The sequence below is a fragment of the Paramisgurnus dabryanus genome, chromosome 23 (assembly GCF_030506205.2).
Source record: "Paramisgurnus dabryanus chromosome 23, PD_genome_1.1, whole genome shotgun sequence".
Lineage (NCBI taxonomy): Eukaryota > Metazoa > Chordata > Actinopteri > Cypriniformes > Cobitidae > Paramisgurnus > Paramisgurnus dabryanus.
In genome coordinates, this window is record NC_133359.1 from 23,653,065 (window position 1) to 23,677,744 (window position 24,680).

Below are 24,680 nucleotides of genomic sequence, written 5' to 3' on the forward strand. Positions count from 1 at the left end.
ACTACCACCTTAACAAGTGGATGCGTCTTCACGTTGAAAGAAATTATATTTATTAAAGAACATACAATTAAAAAAAGAAACAGTAACGTGTAATGTGACTAAATAATCTGAGAAATCTCTCGTTCAGTGGAATTGTGGTGGCTCTTAAAAGAGCCTTTGTGTTGATGCGGATAACGTTGAGTTTAGGCGCGTTCACCACGAATGCGGCGGGCCAGCTGGATGTCTTTGGGCATGATGGTGACCCTCTTGGCGTGAATGGCGCACAGGTTGGTGTCCTCAAAAAGGCCGACCAAATAAGCTTCGCTGGACTCCTGCAGGGCCATGACGGCGGAGCTCTGGAAGCGCAGATCAGTCTTGAAGTCCTGAGCGATTTCTCTCACCAGACGCTGGAAAGGCAGCTTACGGATCAGCAGCTCAGTGGACTTCTGATAGCGGCGGATTTCTCTCAGCGCTACGGTACCGGGCCTGTAACGATGAGGCTTCTTCACACCGCCGGTAGCTGGGGCGCTCTTACGGGCAGCTTTAGTAGCGAGCTGCTTCCTGGGCGCTTTGCCTCCGGTGGATTTACGAGCGGTCTGCTTTGTTCTTGCCATGACTAAAGTTAAACTCTTCTCCTTGCAACACGATATCCAGAACTGCTCTCTGCAGGCTACTTTTAAAGACTGGTCGACCGTGAGCTCAGAGGGCGGCGACTATGTACTGGCATGTGATTGGCTAATGTGTGACATCGTCAAAGACATCTGGCCAATGGCTGTGCGTCTTTTGTTTTCAAACAAGAAAGCGGTTTTGGTTTCCCGCTCGACGTCCTTTGTCTTGTTTATCCTCACATAAAAGCAGTGCTACAAGATGTATTTTCATGTGTTCTGTTTAATATATCAGATTAATAATAATAGTTAAGAATTAAATAAATACAAGGTTGTTCTATAATTTAATTTGAAAAGACACTAACCAACAGTTTATTTTAAGAAGATCATATTCTATTAATGCACTACCACTGTATGTAAACACTGGTCACTGGATGTTAAATGTTGTGGGCAACTCAAACTTTGATTATTTTGGTGACAAAGGGTTTGGTTCTCCCATAAAATCGTTTTGCAGAATATAACATTGAATATTGTCTGATTATGCACATGCCAGAGATTAGTTAAGTAATACATATAAACTGAATTTTTATGCATTCAATCTCAGATATAATAGTAAGTGGCTTATTTCAGACTTCGTTTTCTTTAGTGTACATTTTTACTTGTAACTATATAAATGGAACAAACGAGGAAGAGATTTCACTCCTTTATAGCTGAAGTGGGTGGCTCTTAAAAGAGCCTTCTTTAGTTTTGGTGAAACTGTGGTTTACTTTGCCTTAGCGGGTTTCTCGGTCTTCTTTGGCAACAACACAGCCTGAATGTTGGGCAAAACACCGCCCTGAGCGATGGTCACGCGACCCAAGAGTTTGTTCAGCTCCTCGTCGTTACGCACTGCCAGCTGTAAATGGCGGGGAATGATGCGAGTCTTCTTGTTGTCACGAGCGGCGTTTCCGGCCAACTCCAGGATCTCAGCAGTAAAGCCCGGTATACACTGTGCGATTTTAAATAGTCCTTTAAGATTGTTGCTTGCCACACTGTGCGATCAAGATCGTAGTTAAGTCCATGTCACACTGTATGATCTCAGTTTCCATCAATGTCAGACTGTAGGAGTTTAAAGACTTTTAAAAATCGGACGCACGCAAACAAACGCGCCCAAAGTTTTACGTCATCGATCAGCGACGGCTGGGCGAACACACGCTGTTGAGCGAAATGGTGGCTAGCAGCAAACAAAAACAACAACTAGCGTTTATTTTAATTATGACTTGCATGGAGAAGAAAAAGAAGAAAAAACGAAGGAGACGAGTGTGGAGCAGGTCGTGGCTTGGCCAAAGAGGTCGTTATGGACTACCGATTCTACAGAGTGAACTTGAGGTAAGTTAATTGTGTTGACATATAGATAAGCCGTTTGAAATCATTTTTGCTTTTTGTTATTCATTTTAAACACCCCCACATTTACGTCAACTTATGTGGTTTAACAAACAAATGGCACCCTAAGTGCTCCCATTGATGATTAATGTTTTTGTGTTATATTGATTATTAATTAGTTGTTTTTAGAGGCAAATTTGGTTGAATAACGTAAAATGACCCACTCGCTCTCAAGGCAAGATCAGTATTCATTATTTTTCTTTTCCTCTTTAATAGAGTGAAGATGCGAATGGTTTTAGAGGTCTTCTCCGCATAAATGTGCAGGAATTTGAGCATTTGCTGGAATTGGTCTCTCCCCACATAAACAGGACACACACACACCTCAGAAGAGCAATCACTGCTCGGGAGAGACTCTCTGTGACGCTTAGATTTTTGGCCACAGGTAAGAACAAAAAAACAAAACAAAAGATGATTAAAAAAATACATACTGTTAGAAAAGTGAAATGTAACATGATGTGTTTTTTGGGATCACCAGGGGAATCATTTGCCTCCCTTAGCTTTCAGTACAGAATTGGAAGAAGCACCGTCTCAGGTATTATTCAAGAGACATGTGAGGCACTGTACCTTGTGCTTAAAGACATTTACATGAAGGTAAGACTTGTGGACATTTCATACACTCTTAATAATGCTAGGTTATTATCAGCCCATCAATGGGTCTAAAAGGGATCAGCCCAGCCTATAGGGTTCCAATTTTCACCTTTGCTGGGTTGTTTTAAACTGTTTTTTGGGACATATATTTTAACATTTTCTGGGTTAAAGCTCCACTGTGTATGATCTACTCCCATGTTATGCCAAGGTTAACATGGCCTAGTAGCTACAAAGCAAAAGCAATGAAAAAAAATTAACAATTTGCAATGCCCTTTGTCTGTGATCCGTCAAAGCACACAGATTTATGTTAAACATAGAAAAAGTCTGATATTCATGATATGTCTGCTTAAAATCACATACAAAAAGCAACCATAAACGTAGCTTAGACACTCATTTTGCATCGACGCGAGGAAAAATATCTCAGAGACTGTTACACTTGGTATTAAGATGTGTTTAATTTAACTCAACAACTGAGCTTGTCCGTTTTTGACCCAATGCTGGGTTAAAAATAATCCAGCATTATTTAGAGTGTAGTTTATAGCATTTTTGCAAATAAAAACATCATGCAAGACAAAACAATACAAAAAGTACTATCATATTACAAAAAAAAATTCTGTAATGTGTAATAATGTGTGGTCTCTCTTGGCCTAAACATAATTAACTCTTTTAGGAAGACTTTAAACCTGAATTCCATACATTACAATTTAGACTTCTGCACATTTAAGCACAGCACTGTATAAACGCAAGATACATATTTATGTGCAAGATACAAAATTAAGTCTAATGTAGAGTTATTTATTACAAGCAAACAGTTTCATAGATTGCAAGAAATTATTATTCTCATGCTCCTTTTTTTTTGTCTGTACAGACTCCAGTGACAGAAGTTGAGTGGAGAGAGGTGGCTAAAGGATTCCAGGAAAGGTGGCAATTTCCACATTGTCTCGGGGCAATAGATGGCAAACATATAACAATCCTCCCCCCTGCAAACAGTGGGAGCACTTTTAGGAACTACAAATCACGCTTTTCTGTCTTGCTGATGGCTGTTGCTGATTCCAAGTACAGGTTTTTGTATGCTCATGTTGGAACTCAGGGTAGAGTTTCTGATGGGGGCCTCTTCGCCCACTCCGATCTCCGAGAGGCAATGGACAAAAACATTCTAAATATTCCTTTGGCTGAACCACTGCCAGGCACAAATATTGAGATGCCTTACATGTTTGTTGCGGATGAGGCTTATCCTCTCCGCACTGACTTGATGAAACCATACCCTTCTCGACACCTTACTCACGACCAGCGCATTTACAACTACAGGTTGTCACGAGCAAGACGTGTCATTGAAAATGCCTTTGGAATACTCGCGAACCGATGGCGAGTATTTCTCTCCACAATTCACCTGGATCCAGTGGCAATATCTAAGATTACCATGGCTTGTCTTGCCCTTCACAATTATATGCGAGCACATGCTCCAGATACATACATCCCTCAAGCACTTATTGATACAGAGGATGCAGAACATCAAATTATCCCTGGTGGGTGGCGGAATGATGCACCTCTCCCATCTAAACCTGTATCCCATGCAAGAAATAGCTCCACAACTGCTAAAGATCAGAGGGACATTTTAAAAGCTTACTTTCTTTCACCTGCAGGGTCAGTCCCATGGCAGGAACACATGTTGTGAAAAATCCACACAATTTGCACCAGCTGAAACTATTGAATATAAAGTTGCATAGTTTGAAATTTTGCCAGCAGCTTTAAATGTTTTATATCTAGATGATGACAACCACAATTCAAGTTTGTGTATAACCCTATGATTGTACTGGTACTTTGTGTCTCAATGCAGTTACTGTTGCTAAAATGAAATGACAAATAAAATGTTTTTGTGAAACAGAATCTTTATTGCACATATGTCCTGAACATCAGAATTAAACAGTAGTTTCAATTTGAAACTTTGTGCCTTATGCACACTGTGCAAACATATTGACAAATGCTTTTCAGAAGCCATATAAACAAAAATTGTAAACCATCACCGTGTGAACATAACACTGTGAGTCATCACAGTGTTAAAATAACAATATAAAACTGTAGTTAACTTTAAGTAATTTTTACTTTAATAGTGTTGTACTCATTGTTTACTCATTACTTAAATCATCTAGCTGAGTACAAGATCCACTGAGCATCTGTGTGTAGCTTGATGCAGGAGACTGTTGGTAAGGAACTTGAAAGTATGGCTGACGTGGAGCTGCACGGTCCACAAAGGGAGAATACACAGGCTGGGTAGTAGGGCCTTTAGGGTATTGTGCTTGCTCCCTATACTGTGCTGACATAAACCTATCTTGTGCTTCATATAAAACTCTCATAATTGCTCGCCTAACCTGCATTTTCTCTGCTGGATCTTTAATAACACGCATTTCATTGGCTACTTGTTTGCCAAAAATATCATCAGAATCTTCATTGTTGTTAAAGGCGCTACTAGCAACCTGCCTAAGGATGTCCAACTTCTCCCTCTCCAGCTTGTCTTCTTCTCTCAGCTTTGCCTTTTGATGGTGCTTGTGGCAGACTGTGGTGTTCCTTGGTTGTGATGGAGCATGTGAGGACGATTCAGATGCGCCTGTGTCAGATTCATCTACGTCCTCATTCTCCAGCATTTGGTCATCTCCACTGTCATACGTCTCATCCAGCTAAATGCAGAAAAAAGAGAAACAATAATATATGTAATAGAAAAATATAAAGTATTTAACATTATTAGCTCCATATTTTTAAGCATTTTAGGAAACATTTTTTACAAAAATAAGTTAATATTTTATCTACATAACATTTCTTATCAGTGCATTTTATTGTGCTAATTCTCTTTGGATTAAGGGTTACCCTTATATTTACTAAAATAAAAGCATCTTAAAACAATACGACAATTACATAATATTTTTTTAAAAATTAACTTCACTTACATTCAGTGTACTGACACCCTGTCGAGGCTGCACGTGAGTCCTGAGAAAATCTAAATTCCTGAGAATCCAATTCTGTCTAGACGTGAGCTCTTTTGTCCCACTTCCACTCGGTTTGGGGTGCAACAATTTTGAGAACTGGGTGCGCAGCGACGATGCACGTGTTTGAACTTCCAAGGCTACAATATAACGTACATTTTTATGCTCATTATTCATTACACTAAAGAATATAAACCTGAAAGTCAAGAAATGCTACTGAACTATCACTCACTGTTGTTTACCTGGCATTTGTAATTCCACCGCAATTTCTCTCCAGGCTGCTTCCTTTTTTATTCTGTCATGGTACAGTGGCGATGAGACGTTGTACAAGCACTCTTTTTCCCTCCACAACTCCACAAGTTTCTCCTCCTGCTGTACTGTCCACCTGGCTCTTTTCGACATTTTGTCCGCGTGCGTTTGGTTTGTTGTTGTCGCGTTAATTGCGTCATCGGGTTCTGTGCTTCTATTGGTTCTTGATGTGCCGGTTGTCGTAAGGAGATGTCACACAGCAGGATTGTGTCTCAAAATTTCTGACACTGCCAGAATTTTGTCGGAGGATAATTTTGATCGCAACGGCCATTAATCGGCTGTCTGTGAACATGTCAAACTAGCGATCAAAGACGGCAGATTTTAGCCTAGGATTTCAAGAATCTTTTAGGATTTCAAAATTTGTCCCAGACAGCCAAATCGTGGCTGAAATCTCACAGTGTGCACCAGGCTTAAGATACTCGAGCACAGCGGCGAGATAAACTGGAGCTCCAGCACCAACGCGCTCTGCGTAGTTACCCTTGCGAAGAAGTCTGTGAACACGGCCGACGGGAAACTGAAGCCCGGCTCTGGATGAACGAGTCTTAGCCTTTGCTCTGGTCTTACCACCGGTTTTGCCTCTGCCGCTCATTTTTGGTTGAAGATTTTGATGCTTACTTGAAGAAAGATACGAATGAATCAGTGCTCTGCTGTTTCAGTATTTAGGCATGCTTGCCACTCGCCGATTGGTTAGAGTCTGTAGAAAGTTTAAACCAATCACTGAACTTCCCTCCAAAAAAACAACGCCCACCCCTTTTTCTCTGCCTTGTTTTACAATTTCTATTTTAGATTATTTTAATGTGACATCTATATTCTATATCTATATATGTATGTCTTATTTATGTGGATGTATTTATCAGACGACTTTTTGGTCCAAAGTGATTTGCAGTGCATTACAAAGTATAACGTGGTATGTCTTGGGACACTTTAACTTACAGGAACGGATAAGGTTTAATAGTATAACGATTGTTAAAAAAAATAAGCTGCACGTTCCGCTTGAATCGGTTATCTATGGTGAGCTGGCGTTTCCAATTTAGAAACTTTAGACATTTAAAGCGAGAATTTTATTCTGAAGCGACTGAGTGTGATGTATAAAATATAGATAGCGACTAAACAGGTTTGTTTTGCTACGTTTCTATTGAATACAACACTGTACAGTCGTACAACACTGGTCAAATTTATATTCTAGCTATAATCAATTACAGGTAACATTGAAATACATTGCTCTTTAAAGGACTGGTGGGTGGCTCTTAAAAGAGCCTTTGGTTGTATAAAAAAAATAAAGAGTTGCTTTATTTCTTTTTGGGCGCTGCCTTTTTAGGCTTGGCTGCTTTGGGCTTTGCCGTCTTGGGTTTAGCAGCCTTCGCTTTCTTGGGGCTCTTCGCTGCTTTCTTAGGAGCCGCTGGCTTCTTTGCTTTCTTGGGGCTCTTTGTTGCCTTTTTAGCGGCGGTGGCGGCTGGCTTCTTCGCTGCTTTCTTGGGTGATTTCTTAGCGGCGGTCTTCTTTGTCGCTGCAGTCTTGGGCTTCTTGGCAGCGGCGGGTTTCTTGGCAGCTGCGGGCTTCTTTGCTTTAGGAGCGGCTTTCTTCGCTGGTTTTGCCTTGGTCTCTGCCTGCTTTTTGTTGAGTTTAAAAGAGCCGGAAGCGCCGGTGCCTTTGGTCTGGACCAGAGTGCCTTTAGTCACCAGATTCTTGATGGCGATCTTGACGCGGGCGTTTTTCTTCTCCACGTCGTAGCCACCGGCGGCGAGCGCTTTCTTTAGTGCAGCGAGAGAGACGCCGTTCCTCTCCTTGGAAGCCGAAACAGCCTTTACGATGAGATCACCCACGCTTGGTCCCGTTTTCTTGGCTTTGGAAGCGGATTTCTTCTTGGTTGCTTTGGCCGGTGCGGCGGCAGCAGCTGGAGCGGTTTCAGCCATGTCTCTGAGCGGATTCGTCACGCAGTCAACACGAGAATCAGTAATGCAGAGCTTTAGCGCGAGGCGGATTTACACAGCATATGAGAACCATATAGACTCAACCTGTCCAGCTTAGTGTCTGTGCGCTTCCACGAGCCGCTGGCGTGTGTTTTCTTCTGTAACATTTACAATAAAAACTGTAGTATTAAAACACACTGGCGCAAAAAGGACAATGTAAACACAGAGCAGAGGTCCAGAGCTATATATTAAAACTAAAACATGCGTAAACGAAACGTTTATTTTGGCATATTTAGATCAAATACAAGACCAACGTCAGTCACTTGATAAAGCTACTTATGGTTTTCATGAGTTTTTATCGTTTACTATTTATTGAAAAGTCGAGCGCGTCTTCTGTGTTTTGAACAGACACTTTGTTAAATCGCTTGAATTAAATGAACATTACTGAAGGACTTGTGAAGTGTTATATAAACTAGTTGTTTTGATCATCTTGAAGCACACGCGCCATCCAGAGGCTTCCTGTTTCTTTGTGTCAGCATTTACGTTCAAAAGTTGACAAAATAGTACAATAGCCTATTCTATTTTCCGAATTTATGGAGGTCTTGCTTTGGTGTATTGTTTTTTTTTATTACATTCCTACTGTTTTTACGGTAAACAGGGCAATGCCGATTTATTAAAATATGGTCAGCATAGAGCGGCAAAGACGAACAGGGGAACTGAACCACAACTGGACATCTTATAATTTAAGAAATATAGTTGCAGACAGTGTGTATTGAACACATGCATTACCTGTGGCCTTTATCGTGAAGATTGTTAAACAAACACAGGGCTACAGGATTAGTTTAGAGTTCATAAAACCTAATCAATGCGATCGCCCCAGCCAACATTGATATGTGGGCCCCGCGTGGGTCCCATCTAGGCAGCATGGGTTACATGTGGGCATGGGCTTCACATGGGCAATATATGTGGGTCCCATGTGGGTTTCCCTATGTGGGTCCCATATGGGTTTGCCCATGTGGGATAATAATGTGGGCCCCACATGGCACCTATGTGGGCAAAACATTTTTATGCTTAAAATACATTTACAATCTTAAAATAATAACTGTTGGTTGATTGTCACTTTTAAACAAATAGTAAATAATATAACAGATATGATTTGATCAGTATAAAACATTTTAAATAAAAATGCATTATTTTTTACATTTAATTAACATTGATATGTGGGTCCCATATGGGCAACATGGGTTTCATGTGGCCATGGGCTTAATATGGGCAATATATATGGGTCCCATGTGGGTTGGCTATGTGGGCAAAATAATTTCATGCTTAAAATACATTTTATATACATTTAAACTCTTAAAATTATTACTTTTGGTTGATAGTCACTTTTATACAAAGAGCAAATAATATCACAGATAGGATTTGATCAGTATAAAACATTTTAAATAAAAATGCATGTTAACATTTAATTGTGTTATTTTTAATGTTAACCTGCCAATTATTAATTTTAATTTGCACAGCTGAGCATGAGTGAAAATAAGAAATGTCAGAAAGTTCATCAGTTTGATAAGTTTGTTAAATAAAGAAATGTTTCAAACATTCTGAAAGAAGTCTGATTAGTGGAGTCAGGTGATTCATATAAGATGACCTCATTACGATCTGCTCACTGCTACGACACATTACGCTAGACAAAGTAGTCCTGCTTCAAATGATTTAAATTGTGATTTTTTTCACACAATATAATATCATATTTTAAATAATCTTTGCTAAAATAGGCAGACTTTTTAAATTACAACTATAAAGATGATAAACATTTAAACTAAGAATTTCTGCTCAGGCGCAAGGATACAGTTTCTACCGGAGCAGCAGGAGTCTCTCACAACTCTTACACTTGTAATTTATCCTGAGCTATGTTTTTAGAAAATGTAATACTATGGTACAAGTTCACGGACTGCACAGGGATGAATCAAAGCAAACGTGCAAGGACATTTAATGAGTTTGGCTGTGGATGCTTTGGAAGTTTTTCATAAAACGTTTGAGCAAAGATTAATTGATGATCAGAATTAAGACCATCTACAGAACAGTGAGCAATGTTGTTTTTGAGTTCAAAGTATTTTAAGAGTTTGACTTCTTTCAATGCTTATTTTAAGTGTTATGTTAAATTGTTAGTCATTACCTGCCTTAGCAGTTTTGAAATGTTCATGATTATTTTAGCATTGTATTGTTATAAATTGACAATAAAGTATTTTGATATATTGAACCTTTACAGTTTTTTAATTTGATTTTTCATATTGCACCTCCTTCATGTTTTGTGATGTTACAGATGAATAAACTTTTGAATATTTATGCTGAAAATTGATATTTACCGAACTTAAATTATTTTGCTTTTATCAGTTTTCAATTTAAAACAAATATATTATTTAAGTAAATTACAATTAAGCATTAAAAGTGTAATTATTACATAATAAGGGACCAGCCCAGTACCCATTAAAAACCCATACTGGGCCCTGGTAAATAATGTGGGCTTCATTAGGTGGGGCCAATATGGGCCCCATGTGTGTTGCCCAGCTGGGCCCCACATAAGCCCCACTCAGTTTCTATATGAAATTCATGTGGGCAACCCACGTGGGGCCATAGTGGAACCCATGGACAAACCCATATAGGGCCCACATATGGGGCCCACATGGGCCCCACCTTGCAATGTTGGCTGGGGCTGCACATAAATAAGTGATGGCACCGAACAACCAATCACATTCAATGCGATTTCTGTAATTATTATTATTTATTTATTTCAAATATCATGCGCAAATAACAAACATAATATAGTTCTGTTTCTGAGAGCTGTTGGATTAAATTTGCTGATTTGTTACAGTAAAAGCGTTACAAATAAGCCTTAAGTATACATTTTAATACCATTAAAGCTATGGTCTACGATTTCAAAGATTGTTCATTATTAATAAACTCGTTTAGATGCTGGTTATGGTTCTACAGTAAAATCCTAACAATATGAAGAGAAAAAAGAATTTTAAAAATCCATTCAGTCTATTGGGTGTACGGCGGCAGATAAATTGACCAATGTAAACTGTCCGGCCGGACAGCTTACATTGGTTAACTGCTCTCATCAAATCCCCGTACACTTGAAAATCCACCTCGCGATCGCGTCTACACCCCATCGCACACCACCCCGCCCCTCTCGTGCCTGCGACATGAAATTTGTGTCAGTGTATGTTAGCTAGCGAAGCAGCAACATCTCATTAATGGAAAAAAACTAACCGACAGCAGCAAGCTTCTTGTCCCTACAGTAAAGGTTAGAAGAAAAGGGAAGTCTGTAGAGGAAAGAGCAGAGGTAAAAAAAGTGTGAAAAACGCCAGACTCTAAGTAGAATCAATAAAGGGTCCGCAATTGACTGTTGGAGGAAGCTTCAGGGAGATTTGGGGCTGAAAACCGACGCCGACACGGCGGACTTTTTGTTGAACAGGTACGCATCTATTTATACTTTTATTGTGTGAGGTTACATAAATATATTTTTATGAGTCTGACAACATGCTGCCGGTCGGCATTGGAATGTTAGCCGTTTAGCATCGCGTATCACGGGTCAAAGTAATTATATTTACAAAGTCATTTCTTGAAGCTCAGGAGGGGAAACGTATGCCAAACGTTGTTGTGAATGTAAATAACATCAATTGCAATCATAATTGTAATGGTTCATTCCTTCAAGGCTTTATGTGTTTACCACTCGGTAAATCTCTGTTCTGATGTTTACTACCGGTGATCACAGCTTGAATGAGTGACGTTGTTCAGTTCGTTTCCCGGTGGGAGGGATCAGGTAGCACAGAGGGGCGGGATGAGTTTTTTAAAACCTACTAACCGTCTCAGGCTTTCTCAACCGATTTTCAACATCGTAGACTACAGCTTTAATCACAATGATAACTCTAAATACAAAATCAAGGGGAATCACTGACAATTGTGATTTTTTTTATTCTGTGGCCCTTTCAAAAATATCTATCCATTGCTGCATAACAGAATGGTGGTTAGATGAAGAATCGTAGATGTGTGGATCTATTTATTATAAACAGATGTACAAACGTAAGTGTTTATTTGTAGCAGAGATGTGTTTTGCTTGTGTAAAAATATGAGCAATCTAAATCAATTATTGTTTGAATGATTGAGTAAAAACCAAAATGTTTTAGATTTTCCCTACTTTAGGCTTTTTTTATACTTCAGTAGCCTTGCAGAGGAAGTGCAGATAATGAATATTTAGTGAAAGTTTCAGATTTACAAGCACATTTTCTGAACTTTGTTATAGCTGGACTATTGTTTATTATTTAAAGTGGCTAAATATTCCTGCTATTCTTTAGCCAGTATATTTGGACCAGCACATAGTTTTATTTACACTGATCCCAATACAGTAGGCCTACATCAGATCTTGGGCCAGACAGCAGCTTTGGCCATAATCGTTGTCGGTTTTGGTTTGAGGTCGGCTTTAGTTTGAAAGATCCTGTTTTTCAGTTAAAAAAAAATGTCTTGTGAAATTATGAAAGATAATGACAACTGCAATTGTTAAATCATGTAAGAGTCAATTATTTGTAAAATACACTATTACACTATTTTTAAATAAATTATTCACAATTTACGTCATAAATGTCTTAATAAAGAAACTGTAAAGTTGTAAATTATAGAGATAACTAAGCACATGAACTTTAGATATAGTTATATAAGCAAACATCTCCACCAGAGGGCATCATTTTTTAAAGTTTGATCTATTATATATAACTAAATAAAACTGAGACTTACAAAAATAAGTTGTGAGTCAGATTATTTATTTTTGTGAAAAAATATAAAGTAATCAGACATATCCATTTATTAGGTAATCAGACAATTTTAAACTAAGATTGAAATCATACACTGTAAAAACATACTTTGCTGCTTTAAATTTTTTGTTCAATTAACTTAGATTTACAAGTCATGTCAATAGAGATGAGTTGTCACAACTTATAAAATATAGTTGAGTATAGTCAACTCAACTGTAGTTATAACAACTCATCTTTAGTCAAGATAAATAATAGTAAGTTGAAATGACTTGTAAATCCGAGTTGATTCAACAAAAAAAAATTTAAGGCAGCAAAGTATTTTTTACAGTGTATGGGTGCTTATATTTTCACCAGACACATATTTATTTATTTATCTTTGTTTATTGTGATGCAGTCTGTATTTGTGACATGGTTGTCTTTCATTTTGTTACAGCAAAGGTTTATTGAAAGATTATATTTGGTGTCACAATAAGCATTATAAAAAATAAACAGCAATAATGTCCAAAAACACTGACTTTTTCAGACATGATTAAAGTGAACAAAATTGATCAGACATACTAAGTTGACACAGGCAACTATTATAAAAAAAAATGCCATTTTAGATTCAAGGCTAAAAATTATATGTGTCATCCAGTTAAACATCTATTTTATGAGTTTGTCTTTAGGGCCACAAAATAGCAACAGGTTCAACAATTTTCCCATTCTTAATTTGTCAGAAAGTTAATCCATCACATTACACTAATAAAGCATTTTAATGCTAATACTGATACTTTGGTCCTTGGGAATTGCATTTAACACAAACAGATGAGCATTATAAGTACAATATTATGAACTTCAAGCATGTCACACTAATACACACACACACACTGTCATTCAAACATTGCAGAATTGAGTCCAGTTTGCCTGAATGTTTCTGCTACGAGTCGTGAGTGTTGTATTTTGGCTAAAAGTGCCTCAAACACATCGTTCTGGTCCAGTGCTGTAGCAGTTCTGTAGATGAACATTCCCAGTGATTCCAGTCCTCTCATTCCCAGATTCACTCCGCAACCTTACACGTTATCAACAAAAACAAATACTGATATTGTAAACACTGGTTGAAATTCATTTCATTTTATTTGGTATGTCTAAAACATACATTTATTTTTTTAATTATGTATAACCATCTTGCATTATATAGTAAACAAGTTGCATGGCGATTTTAAATTATGAAATCTATATATGCATGGATTTACATATATTTAAGTCAAACAAATTAGATTTTTAATAAGAATAAAACTCACCGGTGTCAAAGTTGAGCACCCTTGCAGCTTCTCCTTCCACAGTGACTGCAACATGATCTCCTTCAATGTAAGCAGCACTTACACGTCTGTATGATAACATGATCTCAAACAACATACGACTACACTGCATGTGGTGCAGGGTGACATCACTCAGACGAGGCTCGATGTCTGTTTTATATGCATTGAAGGACTGAAGGAAGATGTTCTTCATTATCTGAGTGAAGAAAACTGAAAGTAAACGACATGTAGAAAAACATCACATTAAGGTAAAGGGGGTGGTTGCCCAGGCAAGGATTAGCTTAAACCAGGATAAGACCTTAGTTTAATTAGGAAATTTGTTAAACATGCCTTACTAAAAACATTACTTGTGTGCGAACTGAAGGTATATGTCAGTGCAAATTTATTTTACATTTATTTTATGCTAGGAAGTCTAATCCCTGTCCGAGAAACCGTCCCTAGATGTTTCCATAAGCAAATGAAGGTACAAATGTATGCTGGGATTGAGATGTCTTACAGATGAGTTAGCTGTGTGACGTAAGAAATGCATCATTTTGGAGTCTGCATCTGATGTACAGGCCAGAGCCATGTATCGGTTCCTGAATGTACCGTAGATTTTTAAGTGGAACCCAGGTTTCACCGCAGACTGTGAGGAGTTGTGTGGATCTTTCACAGTGTTGATACCATAAGCTGATAGATCAAAGTATAAACTGTGTGCACGAATCTCTGGTGTGGGAACCTGTAAAACAGAAACAAATTCAGTTAACATTTATTTATTCTTTATTTTATAATGAATAAATGACCATTTTAAAACAATACGGTTGTATTTGTTAAACATGAACTAACAATGAACAATACTTCTACAGCATTTCTATGTTAATTGTTGTTTATGTTAATTTCAGCATTTATTAATACATTAAAGGGATAGTTCGGCCAAAAATGATATTAAACCCATGATTTACTCACCCCCAAGCTGTCCGAGTTGCATATGTCCATCGTTTTTCAGACAAACACATTTTCGGATATTTTAGAAAATGTTTTAGATCTTTCAGTTGATCAAATGTAATGTTACGGCGTCCACGACGTTCAAGTCCAAAAAAAGTGCGTCCATTCTTCACAAATTAAAGAGTAACTAAACCCCAAACCAACTTTTTTTAGTTAATGATCTGTAAGAATGATGCTTTATTAGTGCTGTTCATTGATTTTAGTAAGTTTTTTGACATTTGGATATAAAGTGTTTCAATACTACAATATATGGTGTAAAAACGTCTGAGTGCTGCCCTCTTGAGGTTGAACGGTGGCTACTGCAGTTGAATTTTCCTATTGGATGTTGGGTCCAAGAAATGACTCGTGACGTAAGCAGGTTCAAGCTCACCACGCCCTTGTTACGATCTCACCACACACTTGATACGAGCTTAGTTCGTCCCCTCTATCTCCGTTGGGATCTGCCCACTTTTCTTGCATTTTTCAAATATTGCGGTGGGTGGAGTCAGGCTCTGACCAGGGGTTTAGTTACGCTTTAAATCCAAACGGCTCCAGGATGATAAACAAAGGTCTTCTGAGGGTAATCCACGTGGTGTTGTTGTAGAAATATCCATATTTAAAACTTTATTAACGAAAATAACTACCTTCCGGTAGCGCCGCCATCTTAGACTCTCTGTATTCAGGAGAGAGTATTAGCGTAGTGTACGCACTTTTCTTAGTGACGTATGACAAATTCGGAGGGCGGGGGCACAGAGCAGCAGCAGAGTAACCTCCGTAGGCTGCGTAAGCTCTCATCCTGAATGCGGACGCGACTAAGATGGCGGCGCTACCGGAAGGTAGTTATTTTCGTTAATAAAGTTTTAAATATGGATATTTCTACAACAACACCGCGCAGATTACCCTCAGAAGACCTTTGTTTATCATCCTGGAGCTGTTTGGATTTAATTTGTGAAGGATGGACGCACTTTATTTTGACTTGAAGGTCGTGGACCCCGTAACATTACATTTAATCAACTGAAAGATCTAAAACATTTTCTAAAATATCCGAAAATGTGTTTGTCTGAAAAACGATGGATATATGCAACTCGGACAGCTTGGGGGTGAGTAAATCATGGGTTTAATATCATTTTTGGCCAAACTGTCCCATAAAATTTGTAATAAGTTAATGCACAATGAACTGACATGAACAATATGATTTACATAAATTAATGTTAAAGGTATAGTTTACCTAAAAAATGAAAAATTCTGTCATCATTATTAAAGGTTTTATTACCAGGTTATAAGAGTAGATTCACATTTCTTAAATTGGATTTTTCTTATAAAGTGCAGTCTATGAATTTTTTATTGTTTTCCTACTGTAAAATTTAATAGCGCCACATGCTTGGTAACAAACATTTTACAAAATATCTTTCTTTGTGTTCAGCAGAACAAAGAAATGCGTACAAGTTTGTAACAAAATGAGGACAACATGAAAGTCATATATATATATATATATATATATATATATATATATATATATATATATATATATATAATGTATACTTTAAATTTAAGAAATGTGAATTTACTCTTATAACCTGGTAATCAATCCTTTAATAATCACACACATAAACAGTAGATAAAGATTAAATAAGCATGTGTCCGTTCCCTGCCCAAATTGGCAATCTGTTACTTAAATTAAATAAAGACAGGATATTTGATTGTGGTTATTAAATTCACAACGGGGGCAAACATCCAACTCATGATATTTTCAGAAACAATTAAATAATAAGATCAGAAGCATCAAAACAAAACCAAGAGAGATCAGTGGTCATGATATGCGTATACTGTCCAATAAACATTGTTTGTATTTTCTTTGCGCAACATCTAATTAGAAATCAACATGTTGGTGTTGAATATTCATGTCTTAAAAATGAACAACATTCCACTCATAGTAATGCCATCAGACTTTAAGCCTGGCTGTAATTCGGATAAGCACAAAGCCGCAAGCTAAAAATGAAGCAAGCTGTGTGCATTGCCACTCTGTGAGACCAATCATATTCTCACATAATCTCTGACGAAAAAGCATAATCACTTGCACACTCAATCTTTGGTTATATTTAGGTTTTGAAGTTTCACTGCCAATTAAATATTTGCTAATCTTCCTGTTACAGCATCAGGTCAAACATGTGTAATGAATTGTTGATCTGTTAAAATTAATACACAAATATCAGATGTGAAAAACAAACGTCACTCACACAACCCAGTGTTAAAGGAAAACAGCACAGTTTTTCAATATTTTACTATGTTTTTACCTCAACTTAGACAAATGAATAAATCCCTATCTTTTTTTAATGTGTGCACTTCATCTTTGTACAGCGCGTCGTGAATGTGTTAGCATTTAGCCTAGCCCCATTCATTCCTTAGGATCCAAATAGGGAGGAATTTATAAGCCACGTAACGCTTCCATGTTTTCCCTATTTAAAGACTGTTACACGAGTAGTTACACGAGTAAGTATGGTGGCATATATTAAAACATGCGATTTTTTAAGCAGATAAAACTATATTGATGACCTCATGACCACAGACTCCTCACAATAACACTCGATTTGTATTCAAGAACACAAAACAGACATTTCTGAGAAAAAAAATAATGACAAAACAAATGCTAAATTAACATTTGATCAATTCACAAATATTATTTAATAGGCCTAAATTTATCTGACTTCATTTAGCTCAGTGTTTAAAACTGTGTAAGATCGGGAGGATATAGAGTTCTTTAAGGTGAATGAATGTTGTCTGTTGTCACGATTATACCATACACAGGAGAAGGGAAGTACAATGTTTTAGTCGTTTTAATAATGTTTAGCAGGTTAAACACAGGCATACACAAACGAGAACGGACAAATGATAAAGATCGTGTATGGCTGTGTCCGAAAGCTTTCTGGACAGGAAGGCATCAAGACACATTGAAATCGAACGTTAGGTTTACTTCATGTCAATCTGAGATACCTTCATCGCCTTGTGATTCGTCGAGCCTGGTTGAGTTAGAAAAAATAAAATGGCGGTCAAGGAAGTGGCTGGAGCACAAATTTAGTGTAAATAAAGTTTCACGTTTTACACCATTGCATTTTAGCGAGAAATTAGTATTGTAGTTTTCAAATATGGGATTAGTTATCAAAAAGGCATTCAAGCAGAATTTTATAACGCTGCCTATAAAGTCTGTCCGAATGTGTTTCCCGGAGCTGCCTTCATGCCTCCGAAGTTATTGCCTCTTAAGGCAGCAAGTAATTTACATTATAAGTGACTTTGTCGCTGCGTGTCGCTCGTCTCATTCAAAAGAGGCGTTTCTAAATCTGGTTGTCATAAACAAATGAGTACCGTCCACTCCAGTAACTGACGAGAGACAGATAACGTGAACTCCACCGATTTGTTCTCATTGGTAGTCACTCCCAAAAGTCGCTCATAATTTGCATAAAGTTAAACATTTCTCAACTTTGTTGCGCGACTGGACACGCCCCATCCAGTCGCCAACAGTCACTGTCGCTCATGTTGCCGGAAGTCGCCAAGCTTCGATTGAAATCAATGAGATCCCGTCGCTCTGCTACTGCTAGTCACTGATAGTATGAATGCAGCTTAAGCTTTCTGAGGCAGCCAATATAGTCTGAATAATAGTGAACAGGTTTTAATAAAAAAAATGATGAGGACGTAGAAAATCTTGATGAAGACGTTTATTGTGGTATCAGTGACAAAGCACATGTACTTTGGGTTCAGTGATAAGGATTGAACCTCGAACAAAGTCACACTTTATACAGTTACCCACCCCTAATGCTAATGCGTTATCCCTTTGAAATGTAAGCCAAAAATATCAGTAGAAGTGAACACTCTTTGTTCTCATGCCTCATAAGGTGTACTTAATCAAATGGTCAGATTGATCTGATCAGGTTACAGTGATCAGATGATGTTTAAACAGATGTCTTTTATTATCACCATTATCTATGTTGATTCCAGAAGTTTCTCTGCGCTTCCCAATAATAAAGAATGAAATTGCACTTAGGCGTCATGCCCATATGGCTGAGACCGTGGTAGGATTGTCTCTATAATAATAAGACCTTTTTTTGGGAAATGACCTTTGTTCTATATCTCGCAGGAAGTGGAGTTGGCTTTGAGGCAGACTGCGATTTCTCACAAGCTGATGACGATGATGAATGATGGATGACGTGAGCAAAGGATTATGGGAGGACTGGAAAGTGAGAGGGATCGTGACATCAGTATTCTCCTGTCATAGTTTAAAGAGCACCTATTTTGTTTTTAAAAAAACAGTGGGTTTTTTTGTGTATTTGATATAATACAATGTGTTCGCATGGTTTATGGTTAAAAAACACATTATTCTGTACAAAACTCATCGATCTGAAAAAAACGCTTACCAGTAAATTGTTATTGGCCTGAATACCTCTGACGTTAGCCGGAAATGTGACGCTCCTTACCATGTTTGAAAGATTTGATTACAGTGCAATACTGACTGGAGCTAATATAGTCTTTACTACCTTATAAATAAGAGCTGAATGTGATCCAGAAAATGCAGATGACCAAATTGATCGACTTTGCCAGTGCGGCTTGAGCAGGACGTAACAGATTGGTAAGGTAAGGATATTAAAGGTGCAGTGAGTAAATTTTAGCAGCATCTAGTGGTGAGGTTGCGAATTGCAACCAACGGCTCAGTCCACAGCTCACTCCTTGCTTTTGGAACGCATAGAGAAGCTACGGTAGCTGCCACCGGAAAAACATGTCATCGTCGGAGACAACTTAGTAAAAAAGTTTGTCTGTTAAGGGCTTCTGTAGAAACATGGCGTCACAAAATGGCCACTTCCACATAAGGGGACCCTCTGTTTATGTAGATAAAAACGTCTCATTCTAAAGTAATAAAAACATAACGGTTCATTATAAAAAGGTCTTTATACACCCCTGATAATATCATTTTGTATATTACAGTTTTTTTCGATTGCTAAACGACAGTGGGCACAACTGGAGCTACATGTGCAAAACACTAACTACAGTCTGCACTACCAAAAGTCACCTGAGCACAACTCTTAACATATGGCTCAAAACAGCTCCGTGCAGCCAAACACTAAACACAACCCTCACTGAGATAACACACACTGTCACTCACAACACACTGAGAGGAAAAACACTAACATCAAACACCAATACACAAAATACTAACTTTATATCTTTACAGTTTTAACAATTTCAGTGATGTCACACCAAGTAATGTTTTCTTTAAAGAATGATTTATTTATTGATTTATCACAATATTTTTTTTAGAACATCATAATTTTTTAGGGTAAATGAAAATTAGCAGTTTGCTTCAGTTGTCTGTAGTAATTTACGGAATTACAGTAATGAGAAAAAAGGTAGAAACTTAAAGTACATGAAAGGTAATATTATATATAAATGAAATATATAAATGAAATTGGAATTTATATTTATATGAAATTGCAATCAGCAGTGTTTGAAAGGCACAAGGCTGAAATCAATTGTGTTTTGAATGTGTGATTCACAGTTTTGACAGCAGTGTGTTAGCATTTGAACAAAGTGCTGTAAATCCACAGTGTTGTGCAGGTTGTGGTTAAAGTCATGGAATAAGTGTGTAAAGTTTTGAAAACTGTGTTCAAACAATGAAAAACGAACTAGAGTTTGGTACACATGAACTGCTGCTGTGCAGACTGTAGTTAGAGTTTTGCACATGTGACTCCAGTTGTGCCCACTGGCGTTTAGCAATCGAAAAAAACTGTATTTTGCATTTCTGTCAAGAGATCCATCTAAAAGTTACACACTGCACCTTTAAAACATTAAACCTGCATTTGTGATTATAGAAATAACAAACAAAAGCTAACAAAACTTGCGTTCCAATCATGATTTAGTCAGTAGCATTGGCGGCCGGTGACTTCTGTTCTCGAGGGCGCTCGATGCGAAGTTCGTCACAACATGTATGTAGCACGTCATATGTGTGGTTCGTAATTTCAAAATATGTGTTTGGCGCGTTGAGAGATCCTATGTGCATCACGTGTCTTGTCAAAATAAGTGCCTGCTGCAGACGCGTCTAAAGGGTTTATGATAAAAGAGACGCTCGCGTTTGCCAGATACTCACATAATCTCATGCGTAATCAAACTTTACTGTTAAGGGAGTCTTGCAAGTATTTTGTGAACGTGAGCGTCTCTTTATCCACACCCGTCGCTATGGGCGGGCCATAGGGGGCCGGGCCCGCCTTCAAAGACGCCTGTGCCCTTCCCCCCAGTATTTAAAAAATACTGTAATTTTAAATGATCATAGTTGCTAATTTTGTGTTGCATCAATGTTGTATTCTTTATAATTAAAACATTAAAAATATTAAAAACAATAGTGTGATTTTGTTTGATTGATGGGAATCTAGCTACACTGCAACAGCCTATCACGAGGCTACGCACGACATGTACGTGACGTAGCCTACGTCAGTGTAGCCGCTCAACAGTTACCGCACTTTTTTAAACTGGATGAGTTTAGCTATACTGCTTTAAGATGGATATTATCCGCAAATGGTTAAAAAAGGAACAAGGACCTCACTCACAAGTTTAATTCCGAGTGGACACTTTATTAATGAGGAGGTTCTGCTCGGAGAAACGCCGCCTGCCGCTGTACTGACAGGAGGGAAGGGAGAGACAGCGCTGCCTCCACTCAAGTACAGTAGGTTCAAAGTCTGCGTGTGTGCGTGCGTGCGTGCGTGCGTGCGTGTGTGTGTGTGTGTTTGTGTGTGTGTGAATGTGTCATATTTTGAATTTGCACCCCTCGGGTAAACAGTCACGAGTCAGTTGTAATTCTTTAAATATAAAAACATCGACTACTTACAAGCTGTATTTCAAAAGCGGGTGTAATTATGAAAACAACCACCGTGTCCACGTCAACCGGTCCAGGAAGTAAACTGTTGCCTACAACTCGTGTGTTTGTTGTAGTACAAGACAAGAGATTTACGTTGGAAACGATTACTCGTGTCATCGTTTTTTTTTTTTTTTTTTTTTTTGCTTATGGTTAAAATGTACTAACACACAATGTAAACTAAAATCAGCAATTGGACCATGGTTGATCTTTAAAAAATAACATATAGTCACGTTTCCCAGTAAGACTCACCTGTCTCTGATCGAGTCTTTCTATAGTAGCATTGGCCCCATAAGCCCGACAGGATTCAACGATGTAATCTGAACTGATGCCCAGTACGGAGCAAGAGTCACCGTATGATCCATCAGCGACTATGATCACCCGCGGGCGTTCACCTCTGGGTATCTTCCTCAGGTACTCTTCATTAAACTACCGGATTACAGCAACAGAAAGAAATAGTCAGCATGTTATGACTTTGGTTTGGGGTTTAGAGTTATCCTAAAGACCCTCATGTTTATATAATTTGCAGTGTCTGTAAGTATCGCCATCAAGTTCTTTCTTTCTGTTGTGGCTAAGGTGTATTTTGCATGTTGCTATAATGTTGGACATTAAGTATGTTGATGGGTTTCCTTATATGTTTTATTAAACCAGACTGACATCGGGGATAACACTAAATCTGAACTGAAGGTTTATTGTGATGGATGCGAGTTTATAGTCTCCGTGTGTGTTGTGTACTTTAGAGATGAGCCTTAAATACACAGAACTGAGTGTACAAGGCCATTCATGTGACAGCACATCACTTAATCACATTATAGATTAACTTAAGTGAAGGACATAATAACAATGTTTTCTGCAAATGGACAATGGGTTTTTTGAGCTTTCTTATTTTTGACTCAGCTTTAATAACTTTGTAGTCATCAGTCTTTATATTGTGCTATATGAGCAAGCAAATGTTTTAAAAGCAGCATTGCATTTATTTATTTATTTACTTATCTTAATGTTATTAAACCGTACTATAAAACATGTTTTGTCACATAACCTAAAATATGCATAAATTTACTCGTGGTTTGATAATGCTTTCGATCATATAAAATGTGACGTAAAATTTCACCTCATTGTCTAACAATTGCATAGAAAAACAACAACAAATAACAACACGTGGCTCCGACTAATTTACATAAAGACATGCAGAGAAACCATAACGCGCACGAACCTTTGTACCCAAATGAACTTTCACATCAACCCTTTGTTTCTTTTGCTCCAGTATGCTCAGCAAATACTCCTGAAACACTCCGATTTTGGTGAAGAAGTGCTCGTTGTGCCAGCAGCCCTCCATGTTGTCAAAATCCACCCCCAGATCGAGAAGGAAGCGGACGCTGCGGGGATCGAGCGCGATCTGCTGGGGTCTGCAGAGCAGCGCGCTCCTGTAGCGCTCATCCAGTACCGTCAGTTTCAGCACCTTGCCGGAGCGAACAGCGACCAGAGCCGCAGTGAGTCCGATCGGACCGGAACCCACCACCAAAACCGAGATCCGAGCCCTCCACTGACGGATCCCGTCCAGACTCACCTTCAGGATCACATAGAGCAGCACCGCGAGTAAAGTACTGAGTGCGGTGTCGTACATCAGGGTCCCGTACTGATCATTCACACTGCTGTTAAATCCATTCACGCGCCTCTCCACGTTCACCGGCTCCATGTCGTGGTTACTGAAGCGAGTGATGAACACGCTTCACGAGCTTTGAACATGTCGAGATGCCACGTTGCATGTGGAGAAGCGAAGTGAGCAGTAAACACGAGCGCAACTCATCTAAACACGGCAAAGAACCTCGCGATCCTTGAGGCTTTATGAAGAAATCTGAATGTAAAGAATTAGATGCGTCATTTTGTGCAAAATGGACTTTGAACTGCGCTCTCTCTCTCTCTCTCTCTCTCTCTCTCTCTCTCTCTCTCTCTCTCTCTCTCTCTCTCTCTCAATAAGACATGACTGATAATCCTTATTTATAATGCTTATCAAGGGCAGGGCCAGCTTATCACTCTGTATCTCACGGGTATGGTGGTAATATTTTGTTTAGATACACTCTTAAATAAAAGGTGCTTCACAATGCCAAACAAGGTCATTAAGGATTTAAATAACCTTTCTGTTTCACAAAAGGTTAGAAAATATGAAAGAAATAGTTACTTTTGTCTCCATCATCCATCGCATGCCAAAAAAAGACTGTTACCGTTGCTTTCATCTGTGTGCATCCAGTGGCGGATTTAGCAAATTGGGGGCCCAAGGCAAAGGTATGGGGGCCCCCATCCGATCTTTAAAAGAGAACGAAATATTTTTTTACTCCAAACTGAAGTTGGAAAGCAGTGAACACACAAAGCGTAGCACTACACAAACTAATAGTCACAATGGAAGACAATAGAGAATAAGTCAATGGGGCAAAAACAGCCGTGGACAGTAAATGAGGGAGAAGATTTTTAAATCTGATGCTGTAAAAAAAACTAACAATGCATCAAAGCCAATGTTTTTCCCCAAATCAGTTTTGAGTGAGTTTTTGGAAAAATCTTTGGAAATTAAAGAGTTAAAATCCTGGATTATTTTCTTAAACATTTAGAAGTTTTAATCAGAACTGAGGTTGATTAACAGATTTATGCAAAAAAGTTTGAACCAAACATAACGAAAGGTTTGTGAATTTGCCCACAGTGTATTGTTGAGTTAAGAAAAAAATTAAAAGCATTTTCCCAAATATGTGTCAAAATCAGATTTTTTTCACCAAAAATCATTCCATTTGCTGAAACACACAGAAAATTGTTGCCAAATTAAGATTCAACAGCACCCCATAGTGGGCGAAAACATCCCCAACATAAAATAAGGGTTAAATTTGTTATTCTGTAGTAACGTTATTTACTTCACCACAAAATAATTTTTATCAGTGT

The 24,680-nt window shown here is 38.2% G+C and overlaps 4 protein-coding genes across 4 annotated transcripts in view; all 4 read right to left on the reverse strand.

Annotated features, from left to right (window-relative positions):
* The window catches only part of LOC135781017 (uncharacterized), a 30,041-nt gene extending 23,550 nt beyond the window's left edge, over positions 1-6,491 (reverse strand). The window contains exons 1-2 of the mRNA XM_065291328.2: positions 6,296-6,491; positions 1,352-1,559 (exon numbers count right to left, since the gene is read on the reverse strand). Of these exons, the coding sequence (XP_065147400.1) occupies positions 1,352-1,559; positions 6,296-6,470 (383 nt within the window). The 5' untranslated portion in view covers positions 6,471-6,491. The remainder of the gene's footprint in view (positions 1-1,351; positions 1,560-6,295) is intronic.
* On the reverse strand, positions 177-712 carry LOC135788104 (histone H3). The gene has a single exon (XM_073813334.1). It carries the CDS (start codon positions 591-593, stop codon positions 183-185), a length of 411 nt encoding a protein of 136 aa, XP_073669435.1. The 5' UTR covers positions 594-712; the 3' UTR covers positions 177-182.
* A 679-nt stretch (positions 6,492-7,170) lies between the features above and the next one.
* LOC135781025 (histone H1.4-like) lies at positions 7,171-7,794 on the reverse strand. Its single transcript, XM_065291336.1, has one exon. The coding sequence runs from the start codon at positions 7,792-7,794 to the stop codon at positions 7,171-7,173; it is 624 nt and encodes a 207-aa protein (XP_065147408.1).
* Positions 7,795-12,655: 4,861 nt separating this feature from the next.
* LOC135787939 (uncharacterized) lies at positions 12,656-24,268 on the reverse strand. Its single transcript, XM_065297855.2, has 5 exons — positions 22,969-24,268; positions 22,008-22,184; positions 14,397-14,618; positions 13,883-14,096; positions 12,656-13,650 (listed from the first exon to the last, which is right to left on the reverse strand). The coding sequence occupies exons 1-5, from the start codon at positions 23,449-23,451 to the stop codon at positions 13,472-13,474; spliced, it is 1,275 nt and encodes a 424-aa protein (XP_065153927.1). The 5' UTR covers positions 23,452-24,268; the 3' UTR covers positions 12,656-13,471.
* Positions 24,269-24,680: the final 412 nt, after the last annotated feature.